Source organism: Fusarium pseudograminearum, chromosome 4, assembly GCF_000303195.2.
Source record: "Fusarium pseudograminearum CS3096 chromosome 4, whole genome shotgun sequence".
Classification (NCBI taxonomy): domain Eukaryota; kingdom Fungi; phylum Ascomycota; class Sordariomycetes; order Hypocreales; family Nectriaceae; genus Fusarium; species Fusarium pseudograminearum.
Window position 1 is genome coordinate 4,925,604 of NC_031954.1, and position 17,269 is coordinate 4,942,872.

The 17,269-nt window shown below is 48.9% G+C and overlaps 6 protein-coding genes across 6 annotated transcripts; 3 read left to right on the plus strand and 3 right to left on the minus strand.

Annotated features, from left to right (window-relative positions):
* Nucleotides 1–315: 315 nt before the first annotated feature.
* FPSE_04439 (uncharacterized protein) lies at nt 316–1,515 on the plus strand (the record flags this gene model as incomplete). The annotated part of the gene is made up of 1 exon (XM_009257557.1): nt 316–1,515. The coding sequence occupies one exon, from the start codon at nt 316–318 to the stop codon at nt 1,513–1,515; it is 1,200 nt and encodes a 399-aa protein (XP_009255832.1).
* A 179-nt stretch (nt 1,516–1,694) lies between these two features.
* Nucleotides 1,695–3,560, minus strand: FPSE_04440 (uncharacterized protein; the record flags this gene model as incomplete). The annotated part of the gene is made up of 7 exons (XM_009257558.1): nt 1,695–2,007; nt 2,055–2,267; nt 2,319–2,515; nt 2,561–2,783; nt 2,838–3,279; nt 3,338–3,387; nt 3,442–3,560. 7 exons carry the CDS (start codon nt 3,558–3,560, stop codon nt 1,695–1,697), a joined length of 1,557 nt encoding a protein of 518 aa, XP_009255833.1.
* Nucleotides 3,561–5,698: 2,138 nt separating this feature from the next.
* On the plus strand, nt 5,699–7,463 carry FPSE_04441 (uncharacterized protein; the record flags this gene model as incomplete). Its single annotated transcript, XM_009257559.1, has 2 exons — nt 5,699–5,806; nt 5,862–7,463. 2 exons carry the CDS (start codon nt 5,699–5,701, stop codon nt 7,461–7,463), a joined length of 1,710 nt encoding a protein of 569 aa, XP_009255834.1.
* An 859-nt stretch (nt 7,464–8,322) lies between these two features.
* On the minus strand, nt 8,323–10,939 carry FPSE_04442 (uncharacterized protein; the record flags this gene model as incomplete). Its single annotated transcript, XM_009257560.1, has 3 exons — nt 8,323–8,401; nt 8,450–9,860; nt 10,264–10,939. 3 exons carry the CDS (start codon nt 10,937–10,939, stop codon nt 8,323–8,325), a joined length of 2,166 nt encoding a protein of 721 aa, XP_009255835.1.
* A 1,858-nt stretch (nt 10,940–12,797) lies between these two features.
* Nucleotides 12,798–13,787, minus strand: FPSE_04443 (uncharacterized protein; the record flags this gene model as incomplete). The annotated part of the gene is made up of 1 exon (XM_009257561.1): nt 12,798–13,787. The coding sequence occupies one exon, from the start codon at nt 13,785–13,787 to the stop codon at nt 12,798–12,800; it is 990 nt and encodes a 329-aa protein (XP_009255836.1).
* A 1,864-nt stretch (nt 13,788–15,651) lies between these two features.
* Nucleotides 15,652–17,130, plus strand: FPSE_04444 (uncharacterized protein; the record flags this gene model as incomplete). Its single annotated transcript, XM_009257562.1, has 1 exon — nt 15,652–17,130. One exon carries the CDS (start codon nt 15,652–15,654, stop codon nt 17,128–17,130), a length of 1,479 nt encoding a protein of 492 aa, XP_009255837.1.
* Between the last annotated feature and the right edge of the window lie 139 nt (nt 17,131–17,269).

Genomic DNA, 17,269 nt, shown 5'->3' on the forward strand with positions numbered 1-17,269 from the left:
GACACTGCCCCCTGTGGCCTTCCATAGTTGACATAAAATGTTGATTAAATTGACTAGCGGGTCTTGCTGTCAATTCCAGGGCGTCAGATAGTGGGTTCCAACATCTTAGGTCCCAAAATAAACAACCCAAGAAGTGTGGTCTAAGTTCCATAAACTGATCTACTAAATTTGTCTCTTATGATTCTAGCAACGATACTATGAGGGCGCGCCTTTCATGTAAGTGGCATTGACTTGGTATATATTAACAACTCTAATTCTCACTTTCCAATGATAATACAACAATCCACACACTCGAATCTCTTTCTCATACTCAAAATGGCAAACACCGAATCAGTCATAATCGTTGGGGGTGGAATCGTCGGTTCTTCACTCGCCTATTTCCTCTCCAAGTCCCCTGCTCCTCGATCTATCACAGTAATTGATCGGTCATTTACCTCTCTACTAGGCTCCACTGGCATCGCTCCTGGCTTCGTCGGACAATTCAACGAGTCTGAAGTTCTCACCAAGCTCGCCATCGATAGCGTGTCAGAATATGTCAAAATCCCTGGTGGCTTTCAAAACGTCGGAGGGTTGGAGATAGCCTTTAAAGATGAGGGTATCGACCGACTCAAGACAAGATGCAAAGACGCAGAGAAGCTTGGACTGCCTGCAGCTATGATGAGCATTGAAGAAGCCCATAAACTTGCACCTGATCTGGTCAATCAATCAGCTACTGGATCTGCACTGTTCTTTTCTTCAGATGGAACCGCCAATGCTGTCAAAATCACAACTTGGTATCAAGACGAAGCGAGGAAGAATGGCGTCAACTTTGTTGAAGCTGATGTGCAGAAACTTTTAGTCTCGCAGGGTCGCATTAGCGGCGTTTCCGTTCAAGAGAAAAACATCGCCAAACACCTAAACGCAAACAAGGTGATCCTTACCACAGGCATCTGGGCACAAGGCCTCACCTCGGATCTCGACTTCCCTGTGCCTGTCATCCCAGTCGGACATCCCTATATGCACGGCCAAACCCGCGATCCTCTACCCCACAAGCTGCCATTCGTCAGATGGCCAGAGCATCATGTTTACGCTCGCGACCATGGAACGAATTTTGGTATTGGAAGTTACGACCACGCACCTATTAGCCAAAAGCCAGCAGAGTCCGCAACAGGAGAATGGTTGGAATGGTTCAATGAGCCTCTTAAGTTTGCAACAGGCTTACTTCCGCCGGCTACAGCGGAGGAGTTGAAAGATGGCAAACACTTCAATGGCGTTTTCTCGATGACGCCTGACAACATGCCTCTAGCTGGCAAGGTAGCATCTGTGGACGGGTTGTTTATGGGAGTAGCAGTTTGGGTTACTCATGCAGCTGGAACTGCAAAGTTCTTGGTTGATGTGATGGAGGGGAAGGAAGTCGACAAAAAGACAACTAGGGCCCTTGATCCTGAGAGATTTAGAGGTCAGGAATTTGCCGAGTTGGAGGAGAGGTCACTACTGGGATACAACTCTATCTACAAGACTGTTAAGTCTGATTAAATTACGATCGAATTATAATCCGAGTGGAGAGGAAGCTAGATTTCAGCATTTGCAAGAGCTGGAAATCAGATACCGAAAATAAATTCTGACTATATAATAAAGAGTCTGGGATGTATAGACTAAGCGATAAGAATCTGAGCGGCAAGCTGGAAGGTGGACAAGGCCCTTATTCTCCAATACTAGGTTGGCTTTGCAAGAGGATTCAATGCGGCTGGGGAAGCTTTCTCAACTCCGAGAGTAGGAGTCGTCTCTCTTTGCCCATCACTCTTCTCATCACCAGTGCTCTCGTTCTCCTGAGCAAGCTGCTGCTGAATCTCGGCAACCTTTTCGCGCCGCCAAAACTTATCATCGACAAAGCGCACGGCGGCGAGAGCAAGGCCAACGGCAAGAATCGCAATGTTGATACTGAAGCCACGGCGATACTTTGGTGCATCATCGGATCGAAAGATTTGAGCGCCCGCGATTCCTGCGATGTTTGCAAACATGATGACCCTAGACATGTTAGTTGACGGTCGGGTGAAGAAGGCAAAAATACTTACATAGCCATAGCAAGGGCTCGTTCTTCAGAATCATCACAGGCCAAGGACATCCATGCAATGTTGAGAGGATGCGAAAAAGTGCCAAATGTCTGAGTCCACACGACACCAAAGTAACTGACGCCCCTCAGTGAGAGCTCTGTAAAGATACGGTTGAAGACGTAGCCGAGAAGATGTAGACTTAACCCAGCCATGACAGTCTCAGGCCTCATGTTACTAAAGGTCACATTAGCAACGGCTTCCATCATCCAGGAAGAGGAAGCTTACAATCTATCCGAGACATAACTGAAGCACCAAGAGACAGGAATCTGAAGAAACAGACCAACAGAGGCGAGAGCGTTGCTGGTAAGTCCTTTGAAACCAAAGCTCTTAACAATCGAGGGGGAATATGTGTCGAAACCACGTTGGGGAGCGTTGTTGGATAGTGTGATGACGGCGTGAACCCAAAGACGCCAGTTGGAAAACTAAAAGTGTCAGTTATGTTTCTCTATGGCGGGTATTAGACTCACGGCTTTCTTGAAAGCAGGAAGACCAATCTTCTTCTTTTTCTTTCCCTTCATGGGATCGTCAAGTAGAACTCTTGTCTGTAGAATGTGAAGTTCTCTTTCGTTGAAGATGTTGATGTTTGGCAAAAAGGCGCTTCTGGGATTCTTGAATGAGTCGGGCAAAAGGCAACCAAGCACAGCTCCGCATATAACGGTAAAGCCACCCATCAGTGCAAAGAGCCAAAACCTTGGTAGAGAGTCAGCATGCAGAACGAAAATCATCTGGGATAGGGTGACTGACCAACCGCTTTTCCCACCTACTCCTCGCATATGAAGAATACCATAAGCCAACAACTTTGAGCTAGCTTGACCAAACTGATTACCAAAGTAAAAAAACATGACTCTCTTGGCCGTTTCCTTTCTAGTATACCAAGTGGACAATGTCCATAAACCTCCCGGGATAAAACCCGACTCAGTACATCCCAACAAGAAGCGCGTCACGACGAAGGAAGCGTAGTTGTTCTGAAACGCCTGAAAGGTGCTGACAGTACCGAAGAGGAATAGCTGGAGAGTAAGCCACTTGCCAGGGCCTACTCGATAGAGGATCATATTGGAAGGTATCTCGAACAACACAATACCGAGGGACAGCATTTGTTGACCGACGTTGAACTGGTTTTGGGTTATGCCGACGTCTTGAAAGAAGTTGTCAGTGAGTGCGTTGGCGATGTTGCCTCTGTCGAGCTCTATGGAATGGTCAGTGTTCAACGTTGTAGTGCTAAGTAATTAGTGAGGGTGTCTTACGAAGACAGAAAAAGCCCAGGGTCAAGAGGGGCATGATGATCCGATCCAACCTAGAGTTGAAGTTAGTCCATGCTTAGCGAGAGTAGGGGAGAAAGGTTGCTCACTTTCTCTTGGCCTTCTTCTCTTCTTCTGGAGTCCAGTCTTTGTGAAGGGTCAGGCTTTCTTCATATTCTCTAGGGACCGGGTAGTCCGAGTTGGACTGTGCTGTATCAAGCTTGGCCATTGTTGCTGAGATGAATGTTGCTGGGAATTCCAAGACCCTTCTCGTGCAAACGTTCGGATCATCGCTGGTTCTTATCAATCATTTCTCGGGGACGGGGGAAACGTCACTGACCGAACTCGGTCGGACTGGTCGATCTTGGCAGGCAAGCCAAGTAAGCACGCCATAGACCAAGTGCCGGGGCTCTGGCCCAAAGGTGGGATACATGTGGGAGAGGATGGAAGTCGTGAGCAAATGATTGGATGGCGTAATAAAGAAAAGGATTGTCTCATGTCAAGGATGTGTACGGTTTGTATCCGCGGTTGACTTTCCGCAAGCCATCAGTTTGTTGTGACATCTCGTACCCGATACTGTCGCTACTTCGAAAGTCAGGAGATAAGTCTGAGACAGAGGCGTTAGTTCCCATTTCTGTTTGTCATTGAGTGATGTGGATATGGCAGTTCTTTCATGGCATGGAATCTCCCCGAGCCAGTACGCAGCCGAGCCTTGGCTTGTCTCTTGTGAGACCTTGGCTTATCTCAATAACCGCTATGGCGCGTCTTGTGGGGGTCATGAAAAAGTAAATCACTCATTAGAACTGACAGGGTCCAATTGAGTTCCAGACTCCCCGACGAGGCGTTGGAAACGATGAATCTAGACGCATGCCGAGAGTTAAACTCCCCGCTAGACTTTTGGAGCGTTACTTGAAATGGACAACCAAGAGAAATGAGACGACATCAAGATCCTTGGCAGCGGGGAGTTGGACAGAGTGCGTTGTTGTCTCTGCTGATCATTGATTGCTCTGGTATTCTGGTCGGATGTGGTGTGAAGGATGCTGTCAAGGGAGGGTTTGAACCCACAAAATAAAGATTTTAGCTATTTCTTAAGCTTATTTCCTCTCTTCCGTTCATGCAAGGTGTGGTTGGGACCGAAAGTAGGAGTGATTGTTGTGCCAAATCGTCCTCTTTTGTGTACTTATCTGGGTATGCCAGGACGCCGAGAAGCATGACTTGGATATCAGACATACCATACTTCAATAGCTCAGAATCACCTCCAGTAGAAGAAGAATAGAAGAGGGGGAAAGCCCCCGAGGTACTCACCTCGTCTCCCTCACTTGTGGTGGTGTGTTGTGTTGTTACAAGGGTGACCGATGGTCCGCCTAGCAATCCTTGTCTTTTCGGATGTCGTGATTTCAGCCCCGAATTTTCAATTCTGACAGGTTTGTCTGGCCCGCAGGTCTTAGTTTACAAAAGTAAACATCCTAAAGTGCCTAGCCTAAGTGGCATAAGTCAGCCTACTAATTTCGTCCCTTATGCTTCTAGCGGCCAATGCTTCTGACACACTGAGGCCTGATCATTCAATAGCACTCTCATCTTGAAGTGACAGAGACGAAAGACGTGATTCTAGGCCAGCTTTTGCGAAACAAGTCTACGCTTTAAATAGTTTCTAAGCTTGAGTGTCAAGTTGTTGCCAAGTAAGGTCTGTACCAACCGATCAATGACCTTCCGCAGCACCGGTTTTCTTCTTCTTTTATATATGGAAGCCTATATTCTGGAATATCTGTTTGCTATTGGCGTGATTGGAGAGTCATCGGGAATCTAGAAGCTGTCTCTCAGCTAGTGTATCCTACTAGGGGCTTGGAGTATCGAGGGCAAGCTTGATCCAGAGGCTTGTTGTGCCTAGGCTGCCCAAGATCTACCTCGCTTTGATCTCTCAACTCATCGAATAACACACGGCTAAAGAGTATTGCTTTATGTTGCCCTCTTATCAATGGTTTGCGCTGACGTTTCAACAGTAACAAAACTTTCTGAGGGTCAACTAATGAGCGGCTACATGACTTACGTTTAGGTAATTTACGATTCTTAGGATAGTCATTAGGATATTCATTGCACTAATATTCCAACGACCTTGTTATTTGCCATGTCAGCGCAGATTCCTTCCAGTGGCAGACCTGTGCGGGTTGCTACCTCTACCTCTAGGTTAGTAGGTACCTAGGTAGGCAGCAGAGGCGGCTGGCAGCAGTGAATGACTGGCAGTAAATCAACAAACCAACCCTTCTTTGCTCGCCCCACTCTTCCTTCCTTCCTCCTTCATGAAGCAGTGATTCAATGTCGTGATCCTCCACTTGTATTCAGTTCCCTTCTTCCTGTAACGCCGCGGAAATGGAAACCATCAACCTTCTATGCGATGGCTTCGCCTTTGCCATTCCCGAGTCTACGGCAAAGAGAGAGTCTCCTGTGCTCTCAAAGGCAATCGAAAACCTACCCGAGGTGAGAAGAGAAACGCCTACTTGTGCATCTCATTCGCCCTGACCCTTTAATCTAGGCCGAAATGCGCGTGATACCAGTCACTGAATTCGACCTTGACGCCGTCAACTGTTTTGTCGAGTTCTTGAACACCGGACAATACGAGGTCAATCAGAGCCTATTCCCCAGTGTTGCGGAGGCAGGAATAGGCAAGCACCCTCAAACAGTACCCTTCACTCGCGACTTCTTGATCCGACACGTCACAATGAGCAAGCTTGGTCAACACTTCCAGGTACACAAACTCTCGGAACACGCAAGGGACCAGATCGAGATGATCCTCCGACGGCAGTGGAGCGACGGAGCCTTCTTAGGTGCTACCAATATTGCCTTGACACACACCAACGACCATGAGTTGCACAAACTCCTGTGGTCTCAGGCTCGCAGTCATTTGCACTCGTTGACAGCAACCTCCGAGTTCGATCCAGCCACTTTTCTCCGAAGCTTTCATAGCCGCCTACGAACCCGTACTGAGCCTGAGCCTGAGCCTGTCTCCGCCAGCTCTATCGCTGTGGACTCCGTCGAAGTTGCAAAGCTCAGAGAAAGGATTTCACTCCTAGAGAAACAAGTCTCAGATACTTGTATCGAACGAGATGAGCATCAAAAGCGTGCCTCTAACCTATGTGTCGAGCGCGACGAGCTCGAATTCAAGTTCTCCGAATTGTCCAGCAAACGAGACGATTCCCGCCACCTAGAGGAAACAACTCAAAGGTTCAAGTCTCAGATCTCGATCCTACAACAGCAAGTATCTGAACTATCAAAGGAAAGAGACGGTCTCTGCACTTCTATCGAGGCAGAATCTCGGTCTCGGCGGGAGGCAGAGAATGACACCAAAGAAGCCCAAGAGCAGACCCGGCATGCTCTATCCAGTACCCAAACTGCCTTGGCAAGATTTGAACAGGCTACAAAGCGCTTGGCGGAGGCTAATGAGCGTTATAATGCATCAGAGGCGGACCATACAGCAAAGGCTCAGATTGCACACACCAAGCTGAGCGAAGCAGAAAAGAGCCTCTCGACCTCTGAGACCGAATTAAGGATCACAAGCTCTGAGCGAAATCTACTTCGACAACGGTGGAAAGACGAGAAGGTCAAATCTTCCGGTCTTGCAAAGGAAATCGACGAGCTGAAACTAGTCATCGACCTCGAAAGAAGTGTCAAAGACACTGTCCCAACTACTGTCCGGGACGAGCTAAAGCGGGCCCTCGAGGCTGAACAGGCCGAGGTCAAAAGGCTCAATACAGAGCTCGAGAAATCCCAGAAATCAATCAACGACATGTCCACATTCTATGCGACCACAACCATGCCTCAGGCTGAGAGGGACAGCCTTCACAAGTCCTTGAAGGCAGAGAAGAACAAAGTTGTCAATCTTAGCAGAGAGCGAGATCAAGCAAAGGCAGAAAGAGACCAGGCACTCTCTGACAAACACGCCGCAGTGATGCAACAACACAACGAGGCTCAGGAAAGGCTTAGAGCTACTGGAAAGATTCAGGGACTAGTTGGGTGCCTTCAGGAGAACCAGAATTGCCGTCGTTGTAGTTGGGGTTTTGGAATTTGGGTCGAAGATGATGGTCGTAAACTCTTGGTCAGATGTGATCGATGCAGGACCCGACATTGGCAGGATTGAAAGAGACGACCAGAGTGTCTCAAGGAATGTAGCACACAATGTATGAAAGATGATGACTTTTTGTGGTTCAGGGCGGCCCCTGTATGTCAAATCCTATTACCATGGAACAAAATGAACAAATCAACTGATGCTAATTTAGCAACCCTCTTAGTCTAACTATGTTCTTTATCTTAAGATTCTTATGATAGAATTTCAGCTCCATAGTTCTACGTTTCCTAAGCGAGGTCCCAGATGCAGCACTGGGCATGGCTACCGGAAATGAACTCACAACAGCGCCAAACACGCCCAGTTTATTTACATGTTCAAAGGTAACCGAGAAAAGCAGTCAAATACAAGAACTCTGCCTTTACTGAAAGACGTATTTAGCCCATCTCGCTCCTCATGTTCTTCTCTTTTTCATACAACCTTACTCAGTGTGTACAGTCACTACTTGCGGCGATCTTGTTCAACTCTGTTAACGTTGACGATAGACGGTAGGTCTGCCTTACTTGGAACTCTCCTTATATATATAGATAGCTATTAGGATGATAGTATTGTTGTTAAAAAGGCCAATCTTGCAACGTATTGCCTTGATGTTAATTCTTTGATGACAGATCCTTATGAGCAAGTATGGTTCGTTCTGTGTTTGAACGAACTCTCCAGATTTTAGCATATAAGGCACCTCGGAGCAGCACCCCAAGCACCTTTTCGCGGGTAGTGACATATGGTCGTCCTCACGTTGTGTTTTTGACTACACAAGGTGATATGTGTCAATGTCCCTCGACGTTCCTCGCAGATTCATCATCAAGAGCGAAATATAACCTGGAACATCCATGTGCCCCATCGTTTGGATTCTTCGTAAATAGCATTTGATTATGCATCATAAAATACCAACATCCTTCTTGAACATCTCTAACCACTGCGCATTATCTGCGGCTGTTTGGTTCCAAGGGTCATCGCTATAAACAGTCAGTTGAGTCCCAAAAAAAGGAAATGCAGATACCTACTCATTATACAGTAAACATCTAGCTTGATGTCTCAATTCTTCGTCAGATGGCACATGGCTGATAGGGTTATTTGGCGACATGGCAGCCTTTACCCATCGCTTCATCTCACGGGCGAACCATGGAATGTGGTTCGGGTCATTCAGTACATAGATGCCAGGGCCGAGCCATGTTGGACGGAGTGTTGATTGACTTTCTGCTTCGGGGCTTGGGTTTGATTGTGGGATAGCAGGTGGCGATTGGTCGTCTGACCATAGCCATGTGAAGTCTCGTAGCGAAGCATCCGTTGATGTATGGTCTGTACTGTTTTCGATTCCTGTTCCCCAGGGCGTGTTGTCGCCTGCTGCGTCGCCATGTCCAACAAGCAACCAATCATTCCCGGTAAGCCATGCTGATCCGCCAACTTGCCATTGAGCGCCATCTTGCCACTGCGAAATGTTGTTCAGTTCAACAGCATTCTGGCTGTCGCTCACCAACACTAATTCTGCACGTTGTCGAAAGACACCAATCCAACCTGTTGAGTGGTTCAGAAACCCGATAAGCCAGTTGGCAACATACTCGGGCTTTGCCTGTAATTCGCTTTCCATCTGCAGCATAATTCGTCCAGCTTCTCTTTGCAGCTCTTCGTCCGATACCGCATGAATGCCCTTTGCCCTTTGAGTGCGTACAAAGGCTTGCAGGCGTGATTCCAACGGACATTCCTCAAACAATGCGTTTCTGCCCTTGATTCTCAACGCCGATAGTCTGCTTTCTGCGCGCGAACGAATGGGCGCGAAGCGGGCCTGTTGGACGATTTCATCAGATGACACTATCAAATCTCGTAACCATGATGAACCCCCATGTAAGTCTGGATCGGTTTCAGGAAACATCACCTCGGACCCAAATACAATCCTACATGCTTCCAGCTGCAGGGCCCTATGACTTGGTAGACTTCCAGTTGTATCGTTGTGGTTCTGTATAAAGTATGCCAACTCGATCGAGATGAGCTCGTATGCACTCCGCGGGCAATCGGGAGGCGAACCGTTCGCGGTGAACGGGAATGGGGTACCACCCTCAAAATACACAAGATATGGAGGCATGGCATTCTCCAGAGTCTTCAGGACCGAGGCACTGAAGCCCCAGTCACCAATCCAACTTCTCATTGTACATCCAAGCTTGAAATGATTCGCCAGGTGATCAACTCTGTCGGGCCATGTACTTAACGAAGCTTGACAGAAACCGCATCTTGAAGTGATATCTGGCTGTGCAGTTTTCCACAATTTCGTAGTTAGATCCGTGAGAGCAGCATTGTGCACGAGTCGTAGATGCTGTTTTAGATGATCTTTTCTGCTAAACGCCCTTTCTTGACACGCAGAAGGGTTGTGATTTGCCAGGTGATTCTCATCTGGGTTATCCTGGCCACAGAATAGACAGACTATTAGCCCATTATCTGGATTTATAGCTGTCGGTCCATTTGGTGAGCATTCCCATCTTTCCAGTGGGAGATGCAACGAGTTTTCATGACGTTGCCAGTCGTATTTTCTTCTAAAGGTTTCTGTGCAAAAGGTGCATTGAAAGGGGAATCGAGGTTTCGTGAGCGAGGTCTTCGGTGGTTTGGGTTTGTGTGTGGATCGGCCACGACTGTGTGATGAAATTCCGCTGATTGAGCCTCTAGATGAGCATGAGTCTGTAGAACCACTTCTTGATGTGCCTAAACTGCTCGTCGTTGACCGGTGCCGGCGCCTTCGACGTGTCTTCTCGTCACTTGCGAATGTTCCTCTTCGGCTTCCTTTTCTTGGTCAGTCACAGTACAGGGGTATCTGTTGTCTGACACTTACTTGATCTTATCAGTTCTCCAGATTCCATCGCCCGAGCAATATCAGAAGCAGTAGCCGGCTCATTCTCTGGAGGCGAATTCTCCCATCGCTGTAGTGGATTGAGATCTCTCAAAGGCTGCCCTCTCCTCGGTATCGGCGTTCCGGAGCGTGTGGGCGTATAGCCTTCAGGGACTTGAGTGTTGCCGCTGGCACGGCCATCAGTGATCGTCCGACGCCTCCGGGCGTTGGCCAGCCAATTTGTAATCTGGGTTCGACTCAAGCCAGTTTGATGCTCTAGTATGGTCTTTTCCTCTTCTGTTGGGTATGGATTATCGGTATGTGCTGAGAGCCATTCTTTCAGGGAGCGGAGGGCTTCCAGAGTAAATCTGTGCCCAACTTTCGGGGGCAGGGTTGAAGGCGTAGGAATGGGTGATTGGTTTGATGAAGAGTCGAATGTGTTGAGTTGTTGGAGATGATTTTGAGTTATGTTTGCATCGCCAGGACTTTGGTTGAAATCATTGGACCATAGTTCATCAAAATTCATATCGAAACCATTCGGATCCAAGGTATTGTGGTCTAATACCAGTCCAAAGTCAGCATTGTCGAGAAGTGCAACGTCCGTGAGGTCACTAATGGAAGGCCCGGGAATAGCGGCATGATTCCCGGCGTCAGTCTTGTCGCCTAGGTTCGTATCCATATCATAGAACTTGGAGATAGCGGTTATCTCTAGTGGCCGATACGGGTACAGTTATCCGGAGATGTGAAAGGTTGACAAGGAATCAGTTGGCGTTGGACTGTAGGATTGAAGGTCTAGCCCCGCTTGTCAAATGTCAAATGCGCCCTGACTTGGGCAAGTCCGAAGCCGGAAAGTCCGATTTGATTTCCGGCCTAGTGATTACTATATAATAAGCAGGACATAACTATAGCATCGAATGTGATAAATAAACAAATTACTAATGGTATTTTATACCAGAAAGCTTGGATTCCGAAATTCACTGATCAATCAGATCAGTCATCGGCTCTAGGCAAGGTTGAAATAGGCTATTCTCACACGAACAATAAGATCTAGGACAACACTGTCCATACATTCAGAGCAACTATTCATTAGGCACAACAACTTAACCAGAGTTCATAAGGTCATACTGAGCAACTTGTATCACTATGAAGTAATACATACATCTTTATACCTTCATTCATCCAGTCACACGTGCCATGAAGCTAACCTACAGCAGCAATATAGACCAGACAGGGGGCAAGGCGAAACATGACAGAAGGCCCCGTTTCCTTCCATAAGATGTACCAAAAGAGGTAAAGACCGATCTCATCAGTCTATTTCTATCTATATCGTGGCGAATATCAGGCCAGCCAATGAATGGCCCATCTCTCCTCCTCGGCTCGAGTGCCGGTTCCAAAGCACAGGCATCGATTAGAGTTCTGTAGACGGACCTTGATTCGACGCTGTACATCCGTTATCTAGGTAGATCGTGACATCGTCAGTGCAAGTCGCCTTATCTTCGCGGTCCCTTGATCGTCGTCAAGGGCCCAAACGTCTGGCTTCTGGATGGTCAGACGCTCCATATCTGTACGGTCACTATAACAGTCCTACTCGTAAATATAATAATTTTGTACTTCTGTTGTACTCTGTTGTACTACTTGTGAGGATATTTAGATATAGTGGAAGCCTCAAGGGTCCCTAACGTTTTATAGTTTGAAATTTCCGACTTCCCTATGGTTCGGGAGTGACTCGCAGATTCATGGCTAGGAGCGCAGAATATTCAGCTTGAATCTCGTCCGAAATATAATTCAGCTCAATACGTTGGTGTTTTGGTGAAGCTGATTGTCTTTCTTGAAGTTCTGCGAATGCTATGAAGGTTTGCTTGGCCGTTCGTCTATGGAGTTGACTGACTTTAACATTTCTTAACCAGAACAAGAATATTATTCCATGCTTGCTGACTTGGACATATATTGAGATGAAATCGAGAAATTATCATTGAGTACATCCTGTTAGTGCAGTTGATTCATATGATGCTGAGATGTGTGGTTGTGGAGGAATTCTCCTGTGTGTAATGGAAGAGGTTGCAACTTCAGGCTTCCTCGCGGCGCTGGAGCTGCATCAGCCTGTCAGATACATCCTCTCTCTTATTCAGATTTCGTCATCAATCGTCAGTGGTGTTGAGACTCCCAAGATAAAGGTCGAGATGAGGCTGACAGTCACAAAGTGAGGTTATCACCAGATCTGATTACGGTAAAAATCCCATTCGGTCACCAGAGTACGACACATATATGTACGTAAAAACTATTCTTCACCAGTCAAAATTGTCAGTTTCGTTCGTTCTGTGGTGTTGACATATGTCAATGAGGCTCAGCAGATTAATGTCACGTGTGAGGAATCAGGTACTTGTTTTGAACGTGAATTCATCTCATTCTAAGCTCACGCTCGCAAACAGCGGAATAAATTCTAAGACTAAACTTTTGTTTCCGCAATAAAACGCCATAATACACATTTCTTCCTCTTTATTCAGGGTATACATCGCTTCATAACTTCATAACCGGCTTTAGGCAATAGCGGTTCCGTTCTCGGGAGTCTCCTCGGGCCAGACGTTGTAGCCAAAGGTGTCCTTCATGTTGACAAAACGGGTGTGTCGGCCCTTGGCAACGCTCTGGACAGCTTCAAAGTCCTCGTCGGACAGGTTGGGAATCTGGAAGTTGCTCTCAATACGAGAGGGGGTGGAGCTCTTGGGCAGAACAGCGTAGCCGCGGCGGAGTCCCCAGGCAATGAGAACCTGAGCAAGGGTGTTGCCGCTGCGGTCGGCGACCTCGTTAAGGGTCTTGTTGGAGCGGACGGTCTCACCAGTGGTGGGGACCTGGTTCTGGGAACCCAGGGGAGAGTAAGCAGCGGGGAGAATGTCGTTCTCGAGGCAGAACTTGACGAGATCCTCGTTGGGCAGGAAAGGGTGAATCTCGATCTGGTTAACGGTGGGCTTGACCTTTGCGAAGGCCATGAGCTTCTTGAGGCCGTCGATGGTCCAGTTGGAGACACCAATGGCACGGGCCTTGCCACTAGCATAAATCTCCTCCATGGCGCGCCATGTGGGCTCGGGGTTCTCAGTGAGATCCTTCTTGATGACGTACTTGCCATCAGGGCCGATCTTGGGCTTGTAGTCGTCGCCCTTCTCGGCAGCGATGGGCCAGTGGACGAGGAAGAGGTCAATATAGTCGAGGCCGAAGTTCTTGAGAGAGTTCTCGAATGACCACTTGACCTCCTCAGGCTCGTGGAGGTGGTTCCAGACCTTTGTGCAAATGAAGAGATCCTCGCGCTTGACGCCGTTGTCTTCGGCGAGGAAATCACGGACGGCCTGGCCAACCTCGCCTTCGTTCAGGTAGAACCAAGCGCAGTCGAGGTGTCGGTAGCCGGTCTTGAGGGCGGCAATGACAGCCTTGTAGGTCTCGCCCTTGGCGCCCTCGTTAGCAAAGGTGCCAAAGCCCACACCGGGCATCTTGACACCATTGTTGAGGGTGAAGACAGTCTTGTTGGAAACGGACATTTTGATGGTGCTTGAGGAAGAATTGGTATGAGTGATGGGGTATGAGTGTAGGTCAGGTCAGGTCAAGAATGGTTGGTATGAGTAGGCGACGGGGATTTCACAGATGAACGGGTTTTAAAGGGGTTAACAATTAAAATGTCGCAGTCAATTGACTTGGATGAGTGGTGGAGAGCAGGTACATCATCAACTCACGGCAATTGGAGTGTCTGTACGTATGAGTTGCCAGCCCAGCATCCATCCCTACAGCATTGTTTCCTGTTGATGAGGTGGCTCATCGATTTTGACCGAGACCCGCGCGAGGCGAGTAAGAGACGAGGAAGAAATGATTTGATTGACGTCATGTTCTTTTTACGGGAAGCTTCCAGAAAAACTGTGATGGAAACGGTTTAGTGAGGCGTGTGTTGGAAGAGAAGTTGAAGTCAAAAATGTAAAATTTTCACAGTGACGGGATACTTGCAAGATGAGCTGTGCTGTATTGTACTACTGTGTGTACTCTTTGTTGTACCTGCTAGGTACTACAGACCGACGTGGACAAAGACTTGAGTCAGGGAAATGGCAGCTGGACCAACCAAAGGCTCAAGCAATCTTATCACGATTAGTGGGCCGCAGTGGCGATCCCTAAACGTCTTGACATTTCAGCACGTTTTACAAAGTACTGCAGAGCGGACAGTAGAAAATACCCGCCTTTGCCGTAATAGATATAACGGTATCCACCGTGAGAAAGACGGTTTCAAGGTACATGAGTAAACCTCAAGCCTCAGAATAAAAATAATAGGGACCCCCTTCGGCAGTGGAGACAAGGATGATGTCAGAAAGGTAACCCTGGGCCATGCAATTCTGCAGCAGTTATCGATATCTGCTCCACTGCAGTGGTTAATTCCCGTGCAAAAAACAGGCACAGTACAGAAGGGGTCCACTGCAGATATCCACTTGGGAGCGGACTCTTCTCGGAACAACCGCCGCATGCCGCTCAATTCTCGAGATAGCACTGCTTCTACCTGGTCAGTACTGCCATGATAACCACTCTTTTCCGACTTCTCACTTCTGAGGCATATCTTTGTCCGGATGGTGTAACTTGCTAAGAGGGGCTGCGGAGTCAATCTTGACACAAACCGCATCCTCACGTCACCTCCACTATGACGACTGGCGCCAAAGGGCTGAAAGTTTGTTTTCCCTTGAACCGCAACACACATGGAAGGCAAGGCGTGTATCTTGTAACGGACCCTGAATCAATCACGGACAGGTACCTAGCTTTTTGCACTGGCTGTCGCGGAAACGGTCAATGCCACCGCCTCAATTTTAACCTATTACAGTTCTCGCCGCCAATTCTCGTTAGATAACGGATACGATGCGATACCAAGACCCTTACATGCTTCATCCTGCCTCCCCAAGTACTCTACGTGTACATACCTCAACGTACATAGTAAATACGTACGAATAAACAGGCATTGACGGTGAACGACCGAAAAAATAAGGGTCCCACTTGGGTAGCGCCGTCTCAAAGCATGGCCATGGATGGAGGCCAGTCCCAGTCCCAGTCCCGTCCAAACGAGGCAGACGGGAAAAAAAGACAATGATGATATCAACAGACACGGATGGGCGAGTTTTCACTCTGCAGCAAGCTACGGGGACAGAAAAGAACCGGCACAGTATCAGCACGAATGAGCCCGCAAAGATAGATAAATACGGATCCCCGCCCCATTCAATCGAGATCTCTATCCCATCATCACCTTCTCATCTCAACTCGACAGTCTGTCCATTCACTTATCAGCTTGATACCCCCCTTGCTCTCTCGACTGCTTCTTCCCATATATATACATAACCTTCTTCCTCACCCTCTTTGTCCTTCTTCTTCCCTCCAGGAATGTCTCCTGCTTACGACGAAAACACACCCAGCTCTCCCAGTACCCTACGCAACATGTCCAACGCCAACGGTGAATCTAACGGTGTTGACCACCGTGAGTCTCTTGCCATCCCCGGCACCGAGGAAGGCAATGGCCCTCAAGAGATCCCCGCCACCCGATCCTCCATCTCGGAGGCGGCCAAGTACATGCACACACTCAGCGTGTCTCCCTCCATGAGGGACCGACGATCCTCCCGCAACTCTTTCGGTACTGCGCTGCCCATCCCCCGCAAGCGTCAGTCCCGCCTCTCCTCCGTCCACCATGCCGACGGACGCCCCACCCGGCCCGGCATGCCCCCGATCCAGCCTACCCGTGACCTCCTCGTCGCTCAGGTTCAGGACCAGATGGCCGACAAGGTCAAGAAGGCCAAGAACATGGCTTTCGCCTTTGACATTGACGGTGTCCTCGTCCACGGTGACCGTCTGATCCCCGAGGGTAAGAAGGCCCTCGAGATCCTCAACGGAGACAACGAGCTCGGCATCAAGATCCCCCACATCTTCCTCACCAACGGTTCCGGTAAGATCGAGAAGGCTCGTTGCGAGCAGCTCGAGAAGATTCTCGGCAACCCCGTCAACACCGACCAGTTCATCCAGTCCCACACTCCCATGAGTGCTCTGTCCGAGTACTACAGCACCGTCCTCGTCGTCGGTGGTGAGGGCTACCGCTGCCGTGAGGTTGCTGAGCAGTACGGCTTCCGCAACATCATTGTCCCCAACGACATTGTTGCCTGGGACCCTACCATTGCTCCCTACCGAGTCTTCACCGACGAGGAGCGCGCCACTTCTCGTCCCCGAGACTTCACCAAGATCTGCATTGAGGCCATCATGGTCTTCTCTGACTCGCGAGACTACGCTACCGACATGCAGATCATCATGGATGTCCTCCGCTCCAAGAACGGACGTCTGGGCACTGTCGCTGAGGACCCCGTCGCTGAGCGCGTCCCCATCTACTTCTCCCAGGGTGATCTTCTCTGCCCTACTGAGCACCCTACTCCTCGTATGTCTCAGGGTGCTTTCCGCATTGGTCTCGAGGCCATGTACAAGGCTCTCACCGGTGCCGACCTCGAGCGTGTCGTCTACGGTAAGCCCGAGTTGGCTACCTACAAGTACGCCGACGACATCCTCACCTCATGGATGGGCGAGCTCCACGGCGAGGAGCGTCTTCCCGAGAACATCTACATGATCGGTGACAACCCCGCCTCCGACATTGTCGGTGGTAACATGTACGGCTGGAACACCTGCCTTGTCCGCACTGGTGTCTTCCAGGGCGGCGACAACGACGAGAACAACCCCGCCAACTTTGGCGTCTTCCCCAACGTTCTCGAGGCTGTCAAGAAGGCTCTCCGCGCCCAGATTGGCGATGACTTCAAGTGCTATTTTGACGAGAAGATCAACCCCGTCCTCCACGGCACCGCCAACGACGCTGCCGCCGTCGTCTAAGCGCTCTTCGATGATGAGTTTGGACTACCTATTTAACGCAACATCTACGACACTGTTTTGTTCTTTTAATCGGCGTTTGGAACTGGGATCTGAAAAGTCTACGACGAATTTGATCATGGGACTTTTGGCATAGACACAG